The 17,213-nt window shown below is 39.3% G+C and overlaps 1 protein-coding gene across 2 annotated transcripts in view; it reads left to right on the top strand.

Annotated features, from left to right (window-relative positions):
- cachd1 (cache domain containing 1) overlaps positions 1 to 17,213 on the top strand; it is a 167,144-nt gene that overhangs the window by 125,182 nt on the left and 24,749 nt on the right. For both annotated transcript variants that reach the window (XM_043699442.2, XM_087990687.1), the window contains 10 exons: positions 1,637 to 1,763; positions 2,595 to 2,739; positions 3,611 to 3,827; positions 7,629 to 7,778; positions 10,215 to 10,448; positions 11,389 to 11,538; positions 11,902 to 12,025; positions 12,675 to 12,792; positions 14,154 to 14,322; positions 15,149 to 15,291. In XM_043699442.2, the coding sequence (XP_043555377.1) occupies positions 1,637 to 1,763; positions 2,595 to 2,739; positions 3,611 to 3,827; positions 7,629 to 7,778; positions 10,215 to 10,448; positions 11,389 to 11,538; positions 11,902 to 12,025; positions 12,675 to 12,792; positions 14,154 to 14,322; positions 15,149 to 15,291 (1,577 nt within the window). The remainder of the gene's footprint in view (positions 1 to 1,636; positions 1,764 to 2,594; positions 2,740 to 3,610; positions 3,828 to 7,628; positions 7,779 to 10,214; positions 10,449 to 11,388; positions 11,539 to 11,901; positions 12,026 to 12,674; positions 12,793 to 14,153; positions 14,323 to 15,148; positions 15,292 to 17,213) is intronic.

The following is a 17,213-nucleotide window of genomic DNA, read 5'->3' as shown; positions in this document are numbered from 1 at the left end:
CACTAACTATAAAATAAAGCTGTTTCATGGAACAGAATTATTTGTCTGTGTGTTCACTCGGTTAGTACTGTCGAATCGCAGAGGCTAACCACACAGAAGCCGCATGTTTCCACCCATCATTTCTGTTGCTGCTCTATCCCAAACAATCCAAATCCAAGCATGCCAAGTAGGTTATGTTAGGCCGAGAGGAGAGTTGGTGATATCATGGGCCTGGTTCTAAACTGCAGACCATGCCAGATATGATATGTTTGAAGTTTACAGTAATGACTTTCCTCCCTGTTGGAGTTCTATTGGGCTGAAGTACAAAGGAGGTTGCTGACAATGCAGATGAAGGGAACAAAAATTGGCAATTCACAGTCAAGGCAAATGGCTGCAGAAGGAACAAACCATTACTTTTAAATTTCAAAAGGAAATTTCTGGGAATTGAAAGGATACTGGCAAAAGGCGCAGTAGCAATTTAAATTCTACTTAATAAGAACTCTGATAGTAAATTGAAATATGAAAACCCTACTAAGAAAATGATAATACAGCGGTCAGGCCCTCTAATTTCATCAAGAGGTTTTGACTATGGTCACAGACTGGTTCGAATGTCAGCCAGCAAACAGATTAAAATTAATTGGAGGTGTAGTGGACAGCGAAGAAGGTTACCTCTGATTACAACAGGATCTTGATCAGATGAGCCAACGGGCCGCTAAGTGGCAGATGGAGTTTAATTCTGATAAATGAGAGGTGCTGCATTTTGAGAAAGCGAATCTTAGCAGCACTTATACACTTAATGGTAAGGTCCTAGAGAGTGTTGCTGAACAAAGAGACCTTGGAGTGCAGGTTCATAGCTCCTTGAAAGTGGAGTCACAGGTAGATAGGATAGTGAAAAAGGCATTTGGTATGCTTTGTTTTATTGGTCAAAGTATGGAGTACAGGAGTTGGGAGGTCATGTTGCGGCTGTACAGGACACTGGTTAGGCCACTGTTGGAATATTGCGTGCAATTCTGGTCTCCTTCCTATCAGGAAGATGTTGTGAAACTTGAAAGGGTTCAGAAAAGATTTACAAGGATGTTGCCAGGATTGGAAGATTTGAGCTATGGAGAGAGGCTGAACAGGCTGGGGCTGTTTTCCCTGGAGCATCGGAGGCTGAGGGGTGACCTTATAGAGGTTTATAAAATCATGATGGGCATGGATAGGATAAATAGACAAAGTCTTTTCCCTGGGGTGGGGGAGTCCAGAACTAGAGGGCATAGGTTTAGGGTGAGAGGGGAAAGATATAAAAGGGACCTAAGGGGCAACTTTTTCACGCAGAGGGTGGTATGTGTAGTGGAATGAGTTGCCAGTGGAAGTGGTGGAGGCTAGTACAATTGCAACATTTAAAATGCATTTGGATGGGTATATGAATAGGAAGGGTTTGGAGGGATATGGGCTGGGTGCTGGCAGGTGGGACTAGATTGGGTTGGGATATCTGGTTGGCATGGACTGGTTGGACCGAAGGGTCTGTTTCCATGCTGTACATCTCTCTGACTTGTGTGGTGATCTTCCATAATCATTTAAATGAGAGTCTGGGAAATTTATAGTGGCCAGAAGTGGACTGGAAATTTTTCACCTATGTTTTGCTTTGAAATAATTTCACCTTTTAACCCAACAGTTCTTGCTGACAACTTCAAGTCAAATCCTGGTATAAAGTGGCAATACTTCAGCTCAGAAGAAGGGATTTTCACCATCTTCCCAGCACACAGGTTTCGCTGCAAAGCTGGTTATGAACATCGGAGTAGGTACGAATTTTCTACTATATTCTCTGAGAGTTCAAGTTTTCTTTTTGACCAGTTGATTTCAATGCATCGTTTTGTGTTTTCTTCCCTGAGAATTAGTTTTGATGAATAAGTAAATGTGAAAATATTTTTGAGTCAGTTTGTACTTACAAGCAGTATGCATACTGATGTACTAAACTGATGCATTAAGGAACATATTAGGAAATGTAATAAAAGTTGTGTCTTATGTCTTGGAGTAAACCATTTGCATTGGAAGATAAGAATGAGGCATGGTAAATTTATTATCTAGCACAGTCAGATCTTTGCAAAAATGCACAAAATAAACTGAGTGAAGTTATGCCATTTCTAACATTCTGTTTAACTTCATTTGTTCTTGCATAAGCCCTGGAAATCTGATTTTCACTTCCGAATTAACCAGTGTCATTTTCTGAAAAGATTCCAATTAAACCTGTCTGATCTAAGCACACGCAATTCATTTTCACTGTTCAAATTTGCGGGATTTCTGATCCAGGTAAATAGTTAATCCATGTCCGATTATTAGGCTGAGACTAGAGCTTTCTTGTCTCCCAAGTGTGAAGCTGTGACCTTTAGAATTGGTTTGAGTAGCCTGCTTGAGTAAAACTACTCATGAAAGTTAGCAAGTTGTGAAAAGGGTAGGGGAGCTATCACTGCCTATAGATATGCACCCTGTCATGAGCCAATCATTGAAACATTGGGGAGAAAATGAGAGAGAGCAAGAGTTAACTATTGAGAAAATGTAAAAATAAATTGAGTTGGCTCTTCATTACCCATTGATCTGTGTTTACAAATATTTTTGGGCTTCATTCGGTCCAGGCCTGTTTATGTCTCTACTGTCAGACCACAATCAAAACATATTGTGGTGGTGGTGGACCATGGAGCTTCAGCTACAGACACACAACTTCAAATAGCCAAAGATGCTGCACAAGTAATATTAACTTCAATCGACGAACATGATAAGGTGAGTTCTTTCTTATTTCTGCCAATGTTAATAATGTTGAATACTGTGTACACACACAACATGCTAAGTTGGTCTGGCAAAGTGAACCAGGACTTTAAAGCACCAAGGACTGCTAATGTATGTATCAATGAGCTGTACAAATTTTGTTTTTCTTGATTACTGTGCAAAAATCATGCAGCACCGATGCAAGACTTCCTGTCAGGAAATTAAATGAAGGAAATGTGCTGATGAGAGGATTGATCTTATGTGGCCTCTCTGCTGAGGGAGAATGTTCTTGCTTCATGTTGCAAGTGTTATTTTATTTTATACTCCACTGCTCCAATTAATGAAAACAAATGAGATGTGATGAGAAACAAAATTATTTCTTCACCCTTCCCGCAACCCCACCACATGCATGTGAACACAAACACTTTGGCCAATTACAGAAAGTGTACAGTCCTGTTGAGAGCAGGGTATTGGTTCATATCCACTCAAGAATGACAACTTTAACTTTGACAAGCAAGTGACAAGCTGCTTGCACAGTCATTGTTAGAAGTGGTAGACAACATGTGAGCAAACCAAAGAAAAGAAAAATCAAGTGAAGGAAACTAAATTCTTCACAGCATTGTTTTGCGATAATAGCACTTGAAATAAGAAAACTGGATTGTAAAGGGAATTAGCAGAAAAGTGCAAGCAAGGCAAGTTGAGATTGTTGCTGAGAAGTTTTGGAGAATAACATCTTTTGCTTTGCTGAAAATGGCACGTTTAGTTGAAGCTTTAAATCTTGCTGCCTTGAAAGACAAAAAGCTTGACAGAATGTGTTTTTTTTCCAGAAACGTTCTTGTTCTGTACTACCAAACTGCCAAATGACTATTCTTTCTTTTGTGCCTAGATTTCTGTGCTGGCTGTGGCTGACACAGTCCGAACATGCTCGCTAGACCAGTGTTACAAGACATACTTGTCTCCAGCCACCAGTGAAACAAAAAGAAAAATGGCCACGTTCCTTAGCAACATTAAAGCAGTGGATGGTGCCACCCAGCATGCACTGGGGTTTCACAAAGCTTTTCAGTTACTTCAGAATACAAACAACAACACCAGGGTCCAAACGCGTGAGTGCAACAAGAAAATGCAATCATTTAAAAAAGAAATGTGGGTTTTGGTTGTGTCATTAACATGCTCCAAAGTTACTGTAAAATGTTAGGCTGGGGTTCCCATACTGTGGGGGTCAAAACTCCCAGTGGGATCAATTGTTCCCCCTATTCCAAGTAGTCATGATTTGGAGATGCCGGTGTTGGACTGGGGTGTACAAAGTTAAAAATCACACAACACCAGGTTATAGTCTAGCAGGTTTAATTGGAAGCACACTAGCTTTCGGAGAGACGCTCCTTCATCAGGTGATAGTGGAGGGCTCGATCGTAACACAGAATTTATAACAAAATTTTTGCTATAAATTCTGTTACGATCGAGCCCTCCACTATCACCTGATGAAGGAGCGTTGCTCCGAAAGCTAGTGTGCTTCCAATTAAACCTGTTGGAATATAACCTGGTGTTGTGATTTTTAACTCTATTCCAAGTAAGCGGTGATCACCACTGAGATGAGCCTGAGTCCAGGAATGCTTTCAGGGAGTTGCTTTGACAGACTTATAACTCCTCGGCATGCACTGTGGCAAGAGTTTGTCTGGTCATCGTTTTGCTGCCTTGAGCTTAATCTGCAAACATTCGCCATGTTGCTGTTGGGCACTTGTCTTTCATATGGCCTGCTTGCTTTCTCACAGAAACACAATTATTATGGCACTGAAGGCCATTCGGCCCATTGTGCCTGCACTGACATGATCACCTAGTGTCAATCTCCTGTCATGCCCCATATACCATTACACTCCATTTCTATCCAAATAATCACCCAGTTGTCTTTTGAATGCCTTGATTGATCCTGCCTCGACCATATTTGCAGGCAATGTGTTCCATAGCTACTTATGTGGAAAAAGTTGTTTTTTCTTGCATCATCCTTGCTTTTTTTGCGCATCAATTTAAATCTACATTCTCGTTTTACAAGAGGGAGCAGTTTCTCCCCATTTGCTCCATTCAGCTGCTCGTAGTTTTTGGAAACCTCTAACAAATCTCATCTGGGCCTTTTTCTGTGCAAGGAGGGCAGCCCCAACTACTTCAATCTGTCTTCATGATGGATGTTTCTCTTCCCTGAAACCATTCTCATAGATACCATCCTGCTCACTGCTGGCCAAAGCTTTCCTTGCTTTTCTTTTTTGTCTCTGCTGTTGGACACTTGTCTTTCATATGGCCTTCTGTGCCATAACAATTCTCTGATTCTGTGAGAAGGCAAGCAGGCCATATGAAAGACAAGTGTCTAACAGCAGCATGGTGAATGTTTGCAGATTAAGCTCAAGGCAGCAAAACGATAACCATACAACTCTTGCCACAGCCCTCACTCAGTGTGGGGAAACAGCGATTTGCACATTTGACAAGTGAGAGGGCCTGGCAGGAATGTAGTGAGGAGTGGGAGGGTGAAGAACAACCAAAACAGTCGGGAAGTAAGAAACTGGTGGAGAGAGAGCTTCGATATCAGGAGAGGACAGAGGAATTCTGTCTTGGTTGTGGGGAGAAGCTTCCAAAATGGAATAGTAACCCCCTGTCCAACTTCTCTCAGCTCTCACTGTGCTCTCCCTCTGGGATTGCTTCAATTTAAAAGCTTTGAAACAAGGTCGCAGTGAGAAAAAGTTTGGGAAGCACTGATACAAGGATTAGTTATTGTGAATACTTGTTAATGTTTAAACCTCTCCCCTTCCATCATTTTTATACCCTTTGTTATCTAGGTGACACAGCCATGGAATAGATCTAGGGGTGGTTAATACTTTGCACATATATGAGCTTGATTGTTGGCAAGCTGTTTGACACAGTCCCACAGGGATTACTTGGCAGAAAGCAAAATTAGAAACACCGCCTGTAAACTTGCACCCATCACCAAAAGACACTGAGTTTATTGTAATGCTCCAAAAGCTGCCCTGGCTGAGCTCAATTGCTCAGCAGAGACTTGCAACCAAGCCTGGCATGATAAAGCGTGTGTGCTTTATATCATTCTAGATAGTGCCTGTATCCAAATTGAGTATTTTTTCAGCAAATAATTTGTGCTCAGCGTGTGATTTTTATGCCTTTTAATCTGAAGCAGGATTTTTAAAATTCACAATCTCTACTCCCTAAAACCTGCTGTCCAAGTGTCATACTGAGCTATCAAATAAAGGAGGCTCACGCTTTGAGTGCAAACAGATCTGTTTGCACTCAAAGCGTGAGCCTCCTTTATTTGATCTGTTTGCACATTAATTAGGTTTAATAAAAGAATCGTTTTTTGACTGAGACTTTCAGACTTTGAAGGATCCAGAATATCCTCATATTATTCAGTCATTTTCCTTCTGGCTGACGTAACATTACCTTTCAGAAATTAGAATCTGTCATAATGTGTTAATCTTTTCAGTAGGGGGTCTCCCACTAAGAAACTACTGAGTTAGAGAAACCCAAAGCTTCCTGCTTTGCTCCAGTACATGAGTTTAGTTCATTATCTGTTTAAAGGAGATCCCTTCTTTGTTGTTTGCCAGCTACAGCCAATGATCTTACAAACTGGGAGCTCACTCCTGCACACCCAAATGATGGTGAATCCTGGCTTTAAACGAGTTGTTTTCACATTCTTACTTTTCTTTCGTGTTTATATATGGTTTACTGTCAGAATCCAATTTCTTTGAATTAAGATGAGTCAATTAAATTTGAGTAATTTAAGCCATGAAATCCTTGCCCACCACCCAGCTTTCTATAAGGAAAATGATGCTATAACTGAATTTAATGTGAAAGTATTGTTGGGAAAAATGCAACCTGTGGCTTCATGAGCCCTGAGTGGTGTAACTGTCCTGAGAATGATATCTAATCATTTCCTTGCCGCTAAGCACGACAGTTTCTCTGTGTGAGGTGCAATAAGATGAATGCAATCAGTGTTCCCCGAAGAAAGGTTGTGTTTTACTTTTGAAGATAACATAATTAATTCTCTTGGCTTGGCTGCAGATCGTACACAGACTGGAAGAGAATATATCTTTCCACAAATTGAGTATAGATCTTGTAAGTTATAATGTCTTTACTCAATCCCAGAAAATGTCTTTGAAATCTGTGGGTGAATGAAGAACAAATTCACACCACCTTTGAGACTGGTCAGGTAGTACTGAGGGCGGTATCAGTTTGCTCCTGGTTTTACGTTGGAGTCATGGATTCTTCTCATACTGTGGCTGATAGGATGAACATTGGCTAGTTGGAAGGGTCTGATATAAAATGGGTTTTCTGCATTTTTAAACCATTTCAAAGTTGCTTGTAAGTTGGCATTAGTTTCAGTCTTGTAAGAAAGATGACAGAGTTTGATGGTATGAAAAAAGAGAATGTTACAGGTAGAGTACACTTCTGTGAAGTTGGGTCTAGGGCACATGGTTGGGCAGAGCCGAAGAAGATTAAGTCTGCATGCAGGTGTGATAATTATCGTTAACTGACCTGTTCAGGCATATCATGGCATATTTCTGGACAGGTGGGATTTGAACTCAAGTCCTGTAGCCCGGTGGTAGGAATGCTACCACTGCACCACAAGGCTCCCATCTATCCATGACATGATGGACTTTACACCAATTGTACTGCCCTATAGCTGCCCCAACTAAATCAGCTAGATTGGCATAGACTGGCAATCAAACCATTCCAACTTTGTGTTTGGTACATTTGTGGTGAACACTCAACTTGTTACTTAACCATCGGTCCTGTAACATTGTAACAATAATTGAAGGCAATTGAAACAGTTATTGGCAAGACATCTATCAGATTACGGAAGCGGGTAATTGTAAATTGAATTGAGGTTTTTCTTCTTTAAATCACAGCCACTGACATGGTGATAATCTACCTGTCATCTGGCATCACCTCAGTGGACTCCTCTGAAGAAGAAAAGAAGGCAACACTAAGTGTTATCAGTGAGGAAAATGGGCATCTGAACAACTCTGTGATGATCCTTACATATGCCCTCATGAATGGTGAGAAACTGTATTACTGGTGCTTCTAGCAGCTTCCTGGAGCATAAAATGTTTAGAAATATTTAACAATGTTTATTCTTGAGCATTACCTACTGACTAGGGTGATTTTATCCTGCTGTCCTCCTCCAATGGTTTTCTCCTATCTATCTCAACATAACTGAAGTTGAATTTGTGATTCACGGAGGTAAACGGAAGAGTGGAATTCCTTCTTGCCAATGGAGTAGGCTGAAGATACTTCCAAAATGCCGATAGTTAGGACAGACCGTCAGCATAAAGATATTGCATAGATGTTGGGCTACTCTGTTGGCAGATATTTCAATGGCACCATATTTACTTTAGCTTGGCAACTAGAAGCCTATCCTGGGGCCAAAAACAAATCTTCCGCTCCTCTGAAAGTAATTTTCTTCATTTGAACAAGGCCCTTTCAGAATGATTTTTATCTTGAGCAAGTTCTAGAAACTGCACAAAGGACCTTAACAGAATTGGTGTGTCTATCTGATCAATGTTGTGTTTCTAATATGTGAGTGGAGACAGTTAGCATGCTTTCTGCTTTTCTGTTAGGTGGCTTCTCATTTTCAGTTTACAGTCCTATGTAGCAGCAGTGTGAAAAGGAGAACCAAATGTGTATGGCTGCTCTTGGCAGTGTACAGCCTCTTCCCTCAGCAAGTCCTGAGCTGTGCCTTCTCATGCTGACACTCAGAAACTGAATTCTTCAGCTTCAGGCTAAAGTCTCAGAGGAACTTGGAGAAGGTTTGGATCCAAACATGCAATGTGTGTAGACCCACCACGGTATGGACTTGCTTTGCTTTTCGTGAAGCAGCCCAAGCTGAAAGCTCAACTGTTTTTTGGATAGCTTGTGAGAGTTAAGGGCTAACGATGTTGCAGTGGATCCCGAAGACAGACTCATGTATAAATATAACATTTTTCTGGCAACTGCTGCAACCAAGTCTTTGCCAAATGTAGTGCTTTGCATTACTTTGGACTCAGCAGGTGAGGTCAAGAGCGGCTCCTGATGTTTGAGTGACCCACACTTTCCTTACATTTTTCCCAGGCTTGCACCTGGAGGTGGTGGCGTTGTGGTATTGCCACTGGACAATTAATCCAGAGGCCCCGAATAATGCTACAGCTCCTGGGTTTAAGTCCCACCAATTCAAATTTAGTCATAAATTTGGAATATAAAGCTAGTTTCAGTAATGGAACCATCAATGACTGTTGTAAAAATCCTTGTGGCTCACTATTGGCCTTTCAGTAAAGGAAATCTGCCATCCTTTTGGGGTGTTTTTGGAAAAACACCTTTATTGATCGTTACTTGAGCACAAGTTACAGAATGTACATCTAGTTTCGTTTGTACACAAAAAGACAGACAATTGGGTGGATAATTATGTAGAACATAATAGCTACAATAAGTAAAAATTGTGACAGTCCTAATATAAAATGGTACTGTTTCATTGAGACTGAATGGAACATTCTTTTTATTAAAAAACAAAATCTGTTGAAAATACAGATTATTAATTGGTAAAGTTGACATCCAAGAAGATGAACAAAATCCAAAGTGGGGAATCACAATGCTGCTGGATGAGAAAGTGCTCAAGCATTGCAAGGATTGAGCCCAATAGCGTTTGCCTTAATCTATTTTGTTTTAAGTATGCATTTCAATGTTGCAATTATTCAAAAATACTCATTTGTGCTCAGCATATGCTGTCAGTTTTTGTTTTATGCCAGCTTCCACGTAAATTTCTTCTATTTCTTTTCCCCTCTGATCTGTGACTGTGATTCTTAACTGGCCCTCTGAAAATAGGTCCAGCAAGTCACTCCATTCAGGAACAATTAGGAATGGGCAATAAGTACTGACCTCACCAGCAGCACCCACATGTCATGAACGAATGTAAAACAGACCATCCAGCTTCACTCTGGGACTTCAGTACAACATACAGAAAGCAATTGCTAGCGATAAGCCCAACTCATTGGTGTAGAGAATGAGTGCCTCAGGCTGTCAGGCATTGCTATATACATTATCATTACTGCCTCAGTAACAAGCCAGAAGATTAAAGGAACTGGATCAAGTCAAGGAAAAGTGGGTGGCAGCTGATTAATCATATTTAATACAAGTGAATTTTGCAGTGAATTTTCAAAGCTTTATATTTAAATAATTTGTTAGACAGAATATATTTCTTTTATAACCTCTGAATTGAATTCTCCTTCACAGCTGTACACTGTGAGGTGGTAAATTGTGGAGAATTGGTGTTTCCTAAGATGAAGAGTCCCAGTATCCAACATCAGCAAGAGTGGGAAATAATTTCATGTGGAGGAGAGAGAGTTCAGTCATGCAATTATTTTCTTCTCTATTTGTTTTCAGAATGAGTATGTACGGAATAGAGCAAACTCACTTAACATTTCACTACTGGTAATACCTCCTCATTAATCTTTCTGTTTTAGAAGGGATAACTGGTTTGAAGGAGCTAGCATTTCTTCGAGATCTAGCAGAACAGAACTCAGCAAAATATGGAGTTCCTGATCACACATCACTTCCTGTTATAAAAGGGACAATGATGGTATTGAACCAGTTGAGCAACCTAGAGACCACAGTGGGACGGTTTTACACAAACCTTCCGAATCGAATGGTAGACGAGGCTGTGTTTAGTCTCCCATACACTGATGAAATGGGTGATGGTGAGTGTTGATTTTTCTTTTCATTAGGATAATGTTTACTGTCTGCTTTCTCTCCTTAACCATTCTCCTGGGCCTCCTTGTAGCCTGCTAAGGCAAGTTCAGGATGGCCAGAAGCTTTGCTTGAAACAGAAAGGTCCTTCGTCAGTGTCGATGCCAATCACATTGTCCGTGAAACAGTGGTACAGCTTGGCACCTGATTTCTGTTGAAACACCTAGAACCGAAATGACTGAGTGGAGTTCAGTCCATTATTATACTGAGCCATGCAGGACAAAAGCTTCTGATTTGAATCTCATCCCTAACCGAATCCAAGTTGGGGAGAGTCTCATCATTGTTTAAGAGGTGACAAAGTAATTCATGGTTCCCAATTGTGATTGCAGTTCACTTAGTCCTGCCAGATAAGATAAAGAAAAAGAAGTTGCATTTGTAAAAAAAGAGTCTTTTGAGCATCCAGCATGAAACATGCTTTTTGTTGTTAATGAGAAAACCAGGCCTATCGGTTAGTGCATAATAAGGACAAAAATGAAATAAAAGACCACAAGATAATTTGTTTAGATAATTTAAGGATAAGTGTAGGTCAGGATGTGAAGACATCTCCACTGCTGTTTATCAAATAGAGGCATGAACAAACCTGAAGACGAAACACACACAACTTAATTTTTCATCTGAGTACTGCAATTAAACATCAATTTTGATGGTCTGTTATTGAGCGTAGCTGTGATGTCTTCCATGAATAAGTTGACTCCTGACGCTCAGTGTAGATTTACCAGGGAAGGCCATTTGAGCAAGGTATTGAAAGCAAGTTGGAACCTATTTTCTATCTTCCTGGAGAAATCTCCTCTCCACCACACCAAGACCTATTCCTCACTCACCAGCCCACAAAAAAACCCATCATTTTATAATCACTCAGCATGACAACTTATGTATTTTTCTGATTAACAGGATTGATCATGACAGTCAGTAAGCCCTGCTACTTTGGAAACATGCTGCTGGGAATTGTGGGAGTGGATGTGAACTTGGCTTACATTCTGGAGGATGTAACTTATTATCGTGATTCTTCTGCCTCCTACACATTCTTAATTGATAATAAAGGTGAGAGAGATGTAATTATCCCTTTAATTATATTAGAGTTACTGTCAACATTATCTGCCTGCTCGGAAACCAATTTGTGTTTAACAGTCATAAAGTAAAAATAAACTTAATTTCACAGCAAATCACAGACTTCTCTGTGACATGAGCAGGGCACAAGAGGTCATTTTTTAAAAGTGGTAAAGAGCTAGGGTCATTTTCTTACTTTGAAATGGCCATCCTTCATTTCACCTGCTGTTGGTTTGCCAGATAATTAGCGTCATCTGACTGTGTACACTGGGATAGCAATAAATACTCTTTCTTGTCAACATCATATTCACAGTCTGCGAGACCACCATTAAACATTTCAGTTATTTTTCCTTTCAGGCTACACTCTGATGCATCCGTCCTTAACAAGACCATACCTGTTAACAGAACCGCCACTTCATACTGATATCATACACTATGAAAATATTCCAAGATTTCAACTTGTCAGGCAGAACATCCTCAGGTAATGCATAAAAATGTTGAGAGAGTATAGTCAATTGTTAATTAGAGCCGTTGGCTCTATGAATGGCTCCTTTGGTTAAGTATATTATTCAATGTCAGCAATCCAGACGAGGAGCTGCTTACCTGAGGTGGCCAGAAATTGAGTACTTTGAGATCGTTGACAGAGAGGAGCCACGTACACTCCGAAGTGATTTTTTTTTGTGAATTCAATGGAAAGAGATAATTCTATTCTAGTTTAGGAACATCAATAGACTTCTGCTGACATGGATATGAATGCTTACTTTGGTGGCATTTTTGGACATGAATGAATCAAATAGGTTTTTACAACAATCGACAACTGTTCTGTGGTTATATGATAATGTGACCTCCATGATAAAGGGAGCCACTCTCGGGGACTCCTTTAATCGCATTAGGATGATTGATTTCTACTCAAGCCGGCATTTTTATTTTTAAAGTGATAATATTGATTTTGATCAAGTACTTCAATTTTAAAAAGCCATTTTAAATTTTGTTTAATCCATAGGTCCTATTCCGATTATTCTCACACATTTCTTCATCATACTATGAGTTTTGCCAGTAATCCTAAAATAGATTTGTAGAAATGTGAATTGTAAACATGTAAATCATTTATAATTCATATCTCTGTACAGCCTCCCCTTGGGCAGTCAGGTTATTACTGTGCCTGTAAACTCCTCCTTGTCTTGGCACATAAATCGGTTGCGAGAAACCAGCAAAGAGGCCTATAATGTCAGCTATGCTTGGAAATTGGTACGTTACATTTTGTTGGACATATCCTTGAATTTGTGTTTTCCTTGATCTAGGAGGACGTGGGCTTGTATTTTAAAACCAAAAGACCTTTGTTTAATCAAAATACATAATTTATTCATGTCTTCAATAACGTTGTGCTACAAGTTTGAATAAGGCAGTTGTATATGATCTAACTAAACGTTTTAATAAATTGTGAATACTCATATTTAACACATGAATTGGTTGATGACATTTATTATGCTATTCTTAGGTCATTAGGTTAATTATGAATTTTTGAGCCTGGCAGCTAGAATTTATTCCTTATATCAAACGTCTTTAATGAAGAAAGAACCATCTCTGCCATTTTTTCTGCACTTACCTTAATACAGCACAATATCTAGGCATTTGATTTATCAATTAGAAAATTGTAAGGTAAATAAGTGCTATTAATCTCCAAAGCACCAAATCCCCCCTGAAGAAATAGCTGTGCCAGTGCCCTTAAAAAGATCCCAGAGCAAATATAAATATGGCCTCCATGAATTGACTGTTCATTTTCAGTCCAAAGGTAAAGTGATTCTCTCCTGCATGTACAAACCTTTGATGCAGGCTTTCCTCTCGCTGACCTGTAGAAACTTTCTCCTGCTAGAAATAGATTTGCTTGTGCACAGTTGTTTGTTGTAAAGCAGCAGAAAGTGCTTAGTAATATAAGTGCATTCAATCCCAGAGAACTGTAAGCCCCAGGCTATGTTGAGAGTTGCCTCTAACGTAAAGCAACACCATTGTAGGTGGGCCCATGTTTTTTGGTGCTCAGTGTCATTATTAAGATAAGACATGCAATAATTTCAAAGGACTTTGCATTTATTTTTATTTACAGTCAAAACTCTAGACTTTTGATTACAGTTAATGCATTCTTGAAACTCGAGCAATAGGAAAGCAGGGACTTAAACTGCTTTTGGCCTACAGCCAATGCTGCTGAGATCCAGCCATAGGTCTGCAAGAATGACCCTGAGGCTAATTTTCCTTTTGATTTTTTTATTTTTGAAACTGTTTACTCCCTGTGGTAACTCCACATTGCCTGTGACTAGCATTTAGAATTTAACACAATGGGAATTAAACTATCCTTGTCTTTCCAATGTGCATGGTTGGAATGACCTTGCCAATTATTCCAATTTTCTGGTAATTGGGTGGTTTCAAAGTGTTAGTTTAATTGATACTTATGTATTTCGTAGCTTATTTTATTGCACAGATGATTCTTCATGATTCTGTGAAATATCTTTCTCTGTTTTACTATATGATAATTACTGAAAACCATAGCACAGTTATACCTTGATGAGATTATAATTAAAAATTAATGTTAATAAATTTGTTACTTGTCTGTGCAGGTCCAGGACACATCCTTTATTCTGTGTATAGTGATGGTACAGCCTGAGGTGCCGGTAAAACACCTCAAAAATTTGAACACAGCACCGAGCAGTAAGCTTCTTTATCATAGATTGGATCTACTGGGCCAGCCTGCCTCTTGCCTGCATTTTAAGCAATTGGCAACACTAGGTAGGTGCATTAATTTTCAAGAAATGCTTTGAGGATTTGTAACTTGTGATTATTCCGTTGCTGCTCCTCATTGAGGTCCACTCAACCATGAGTCACCATTAAACAAGAAGGCAGCTGGTTACTTACCCAGATCTACACCTGTTGTATTCGGAAATTACTATTAGTGGTACATGAGAAAGGCTCAATGTTAACTTCAAATCCATCTCTAAGTTTTATTTCTCTATTCAAACAGAGGTATAGAACTTATTGTCTTCCCATTGCGCTCCCTGTCATGACATAGTAGGTCATGAGCACAGCAGCATAACGTGCTACCCTGTCTCCCCATTGTCATGATGTATGTTGATGCTTTATTTAACAAGCATTTGTTAGACTAATGGAAACAAAACCCTTGTCCAGTATTGTATTGGCAGAAACTACCGGGCTGTCACAAGAAACAGTATGAGATGTGGAAGGACCTCCCATGGGACTGTGTCTTAACACTAGGCAGCATCTTCTGATAGAGAAAAGTATTAGGGAACAGAATAGATTATGAAATGTTTCACATTCATCAAGTCTGTTGTTAATGTTGGATAACTTGATTAGCATCCCTGGTGTATGTTGCTTTTTTTTTACCCTATGCAATTGTAATTCCTTTCATCAAGGGAACCATTTTATGTTTCAACGTTACTTTATTATGAGGGCCCCAGTATCAAGTATCATTCAGTATTGGAAAGGTTGTGTCCTCATTAACTTGACATTGCAGTGATGTCTCTTAGGGCATGATTACCATAAGTCTTATGTTTGTGGTATTAATATTTAATACATGTTCTGATTGCCTGTCTTGCAGAAAGTCCCACGGTCATGCTGTCTGCAGGCAGCTTCTCATCTCCATTTGAGCACCTGAGTCAAGCAGAGACCAAACGCATGGTGGAACACTACACTGCTTATCTGAGTGACAACACACGTCTTATTGCCAATCCTGGACTCAAAGTATGTTTTTTCATTAAAAATACACCCTCAAATTTTCAAATATTGTAACATGCTCTTAATTGACAGGTTTTTAATGAAGGCCCAGCTATGTTTTGTGGTTTAAAGTTCAATTCAGTATCAGATAGTATGTGAAGATTGAGAACTGTACGATTTAACTTGAGAGAATTGTGGGAACAGAATAGTTTGTCCTGAGTCCTATAAGTTAAGGGATAGCTCAAACTTCTCGTAATCAATACTGGACCCCTCTAACTGATCATAAACTCAAAGGCATATAGAGCATCAAGTCTGCCAAGAGCTAAAGGTGAAAGGGAGGCAATGTACCCTGCACTATATTCTGCATTTTATTTCTAATATCCATGAGCAGGAATGGAAATTAAGATTACTTGTAGTGCAATGCAGTGTTTGTTTGTGTTTATGACATTGCTTTGCATTGTATCAAACTGATGACAGCCCTGTTTCAAATTATAGTTGTACGTAAAATGTGTGCTTTGCAGAACCATTGGATTTTGTCTCTAAGTTATTTCCATTTTGTAAATAGTCAATGTGTAACTCTCACCCTAAAAATAACAATGAATCAACTTTACTGTGAATTGAGAAAAACCCTCCTGGTAGCCTTTAAAGGTATGAGTCAGATGTCAGAGTAGTTAATGACCTTCCTTATAATGCACAAATATAAAGAGTAAAAAAAAACTCATTACAGAATTGTCACAGTACAGAAAGAGGCCATTTAGCCTATTCTGTCTGCAAAACCTCTCCAAATGAGCATTATGCCTTTGTGCTGTTCCCTTGTCTTTTTCCTGTAATCATGTACATTATTTCTGTTTAAATAGTCATCTAATGTCTTCTTTGAACCTACCTCCATCATACTGCCAATCAGTATATCCCAGATCTAAGCGCTCAATGGGCGATAGAAGTTTTTCCTCTATATTTGCTTCTTCAGATGTCTTAAAATCTGTACCCTCTCATTTGTGTGTCTTTTACAATTGGAAACAGTGTCTCCTGATTTACTTTGTCCAGATACCTCATTATTTTGAAGGATTCTATCAAATCTATTCTTCACTTTCTCAACTCCAAAAAAAAAAATCCCAACCTCCCCACTCTTCTTCAGAATTGAATTTTCTCATGAGTGGAACCATTGCTATAAACTGTCCTGTGCTCTCTGCAGTGCGTTCACATCTATGCTAATATTTGATACCAAACATTGTACACAACACTCCAACTAAGGTCTAACTAGTGCCTTATACAATTTCAGCATAACCTGCTTGCTCGTTTACTCTGTGCCCTTTTAATAATGCTTATAATATTTAATACTGTGTTATCTGCTTCCTCCACTTGCGCTGTCCTGTTTAATCGCTTATACACAGGTACTCTCAGGACTCTCTGCTCTGCACACCTTTTAGAGTAGTGTGTTTTATTTAATATTGTCTCTCCATGTTCTTTCTGCCAAAGTTAATCATCTCACACTTCTCTGCAATGAACTTCATCTGAACTTGTCCTCCCATTCCACCAAATTGTCTGTATCCTGTGAAATTTACACAGTTTACAACACTTCCACTTGCATGTATCATTTTATCATTTGCATTTTTTTGAAATTGTCCCATGCACAGTAAGGTCTAGATCATTAATATGCATATCCGGAAAAGCATCCCTGTAGCAACTCCTAGTTATCTCAAAACTTGCTACTGCCTGAAAAATGTCCACTAACTATTAAACTGTTTCCCATCACTCAGCCAGCTTTGTATCCTTGATGCTACTGTCCCTTTTATTCCACAAGCTCAGACTTTTTCCACAAGTCTTTTATATGGCACTGTATCGAACACCTTTTAGAAGTCCATTTATGCCACATCAACAGTATTAACCTCATCAGCCCTTTCTGTTACCTCTTCAGAAAAATACTGCAGCAATTTAAACACAATTTCCCC

Source organism: Chiloscyllium plagiosum, unplaced genomic scaffold (genome assembly GCF_037043375.1).
Source record: "Chiloscyllium plagiosum isolate Xiang-an unplaced genomic scaffold, Cpla_swu_hap1 HiC_scaffold_9, whole genome shotgun sequence".
Lineage (NCBI taxonomy): Eukaryota > Metazoa > Chordata > Chondrichthyes > Orectolobiformes > Hemiscylliidae > Chiloscyllium > Chiloscyllium plagiosum.
This window is presented reverse-complemented; position numbering and strand designations above follow the sequence as displayed.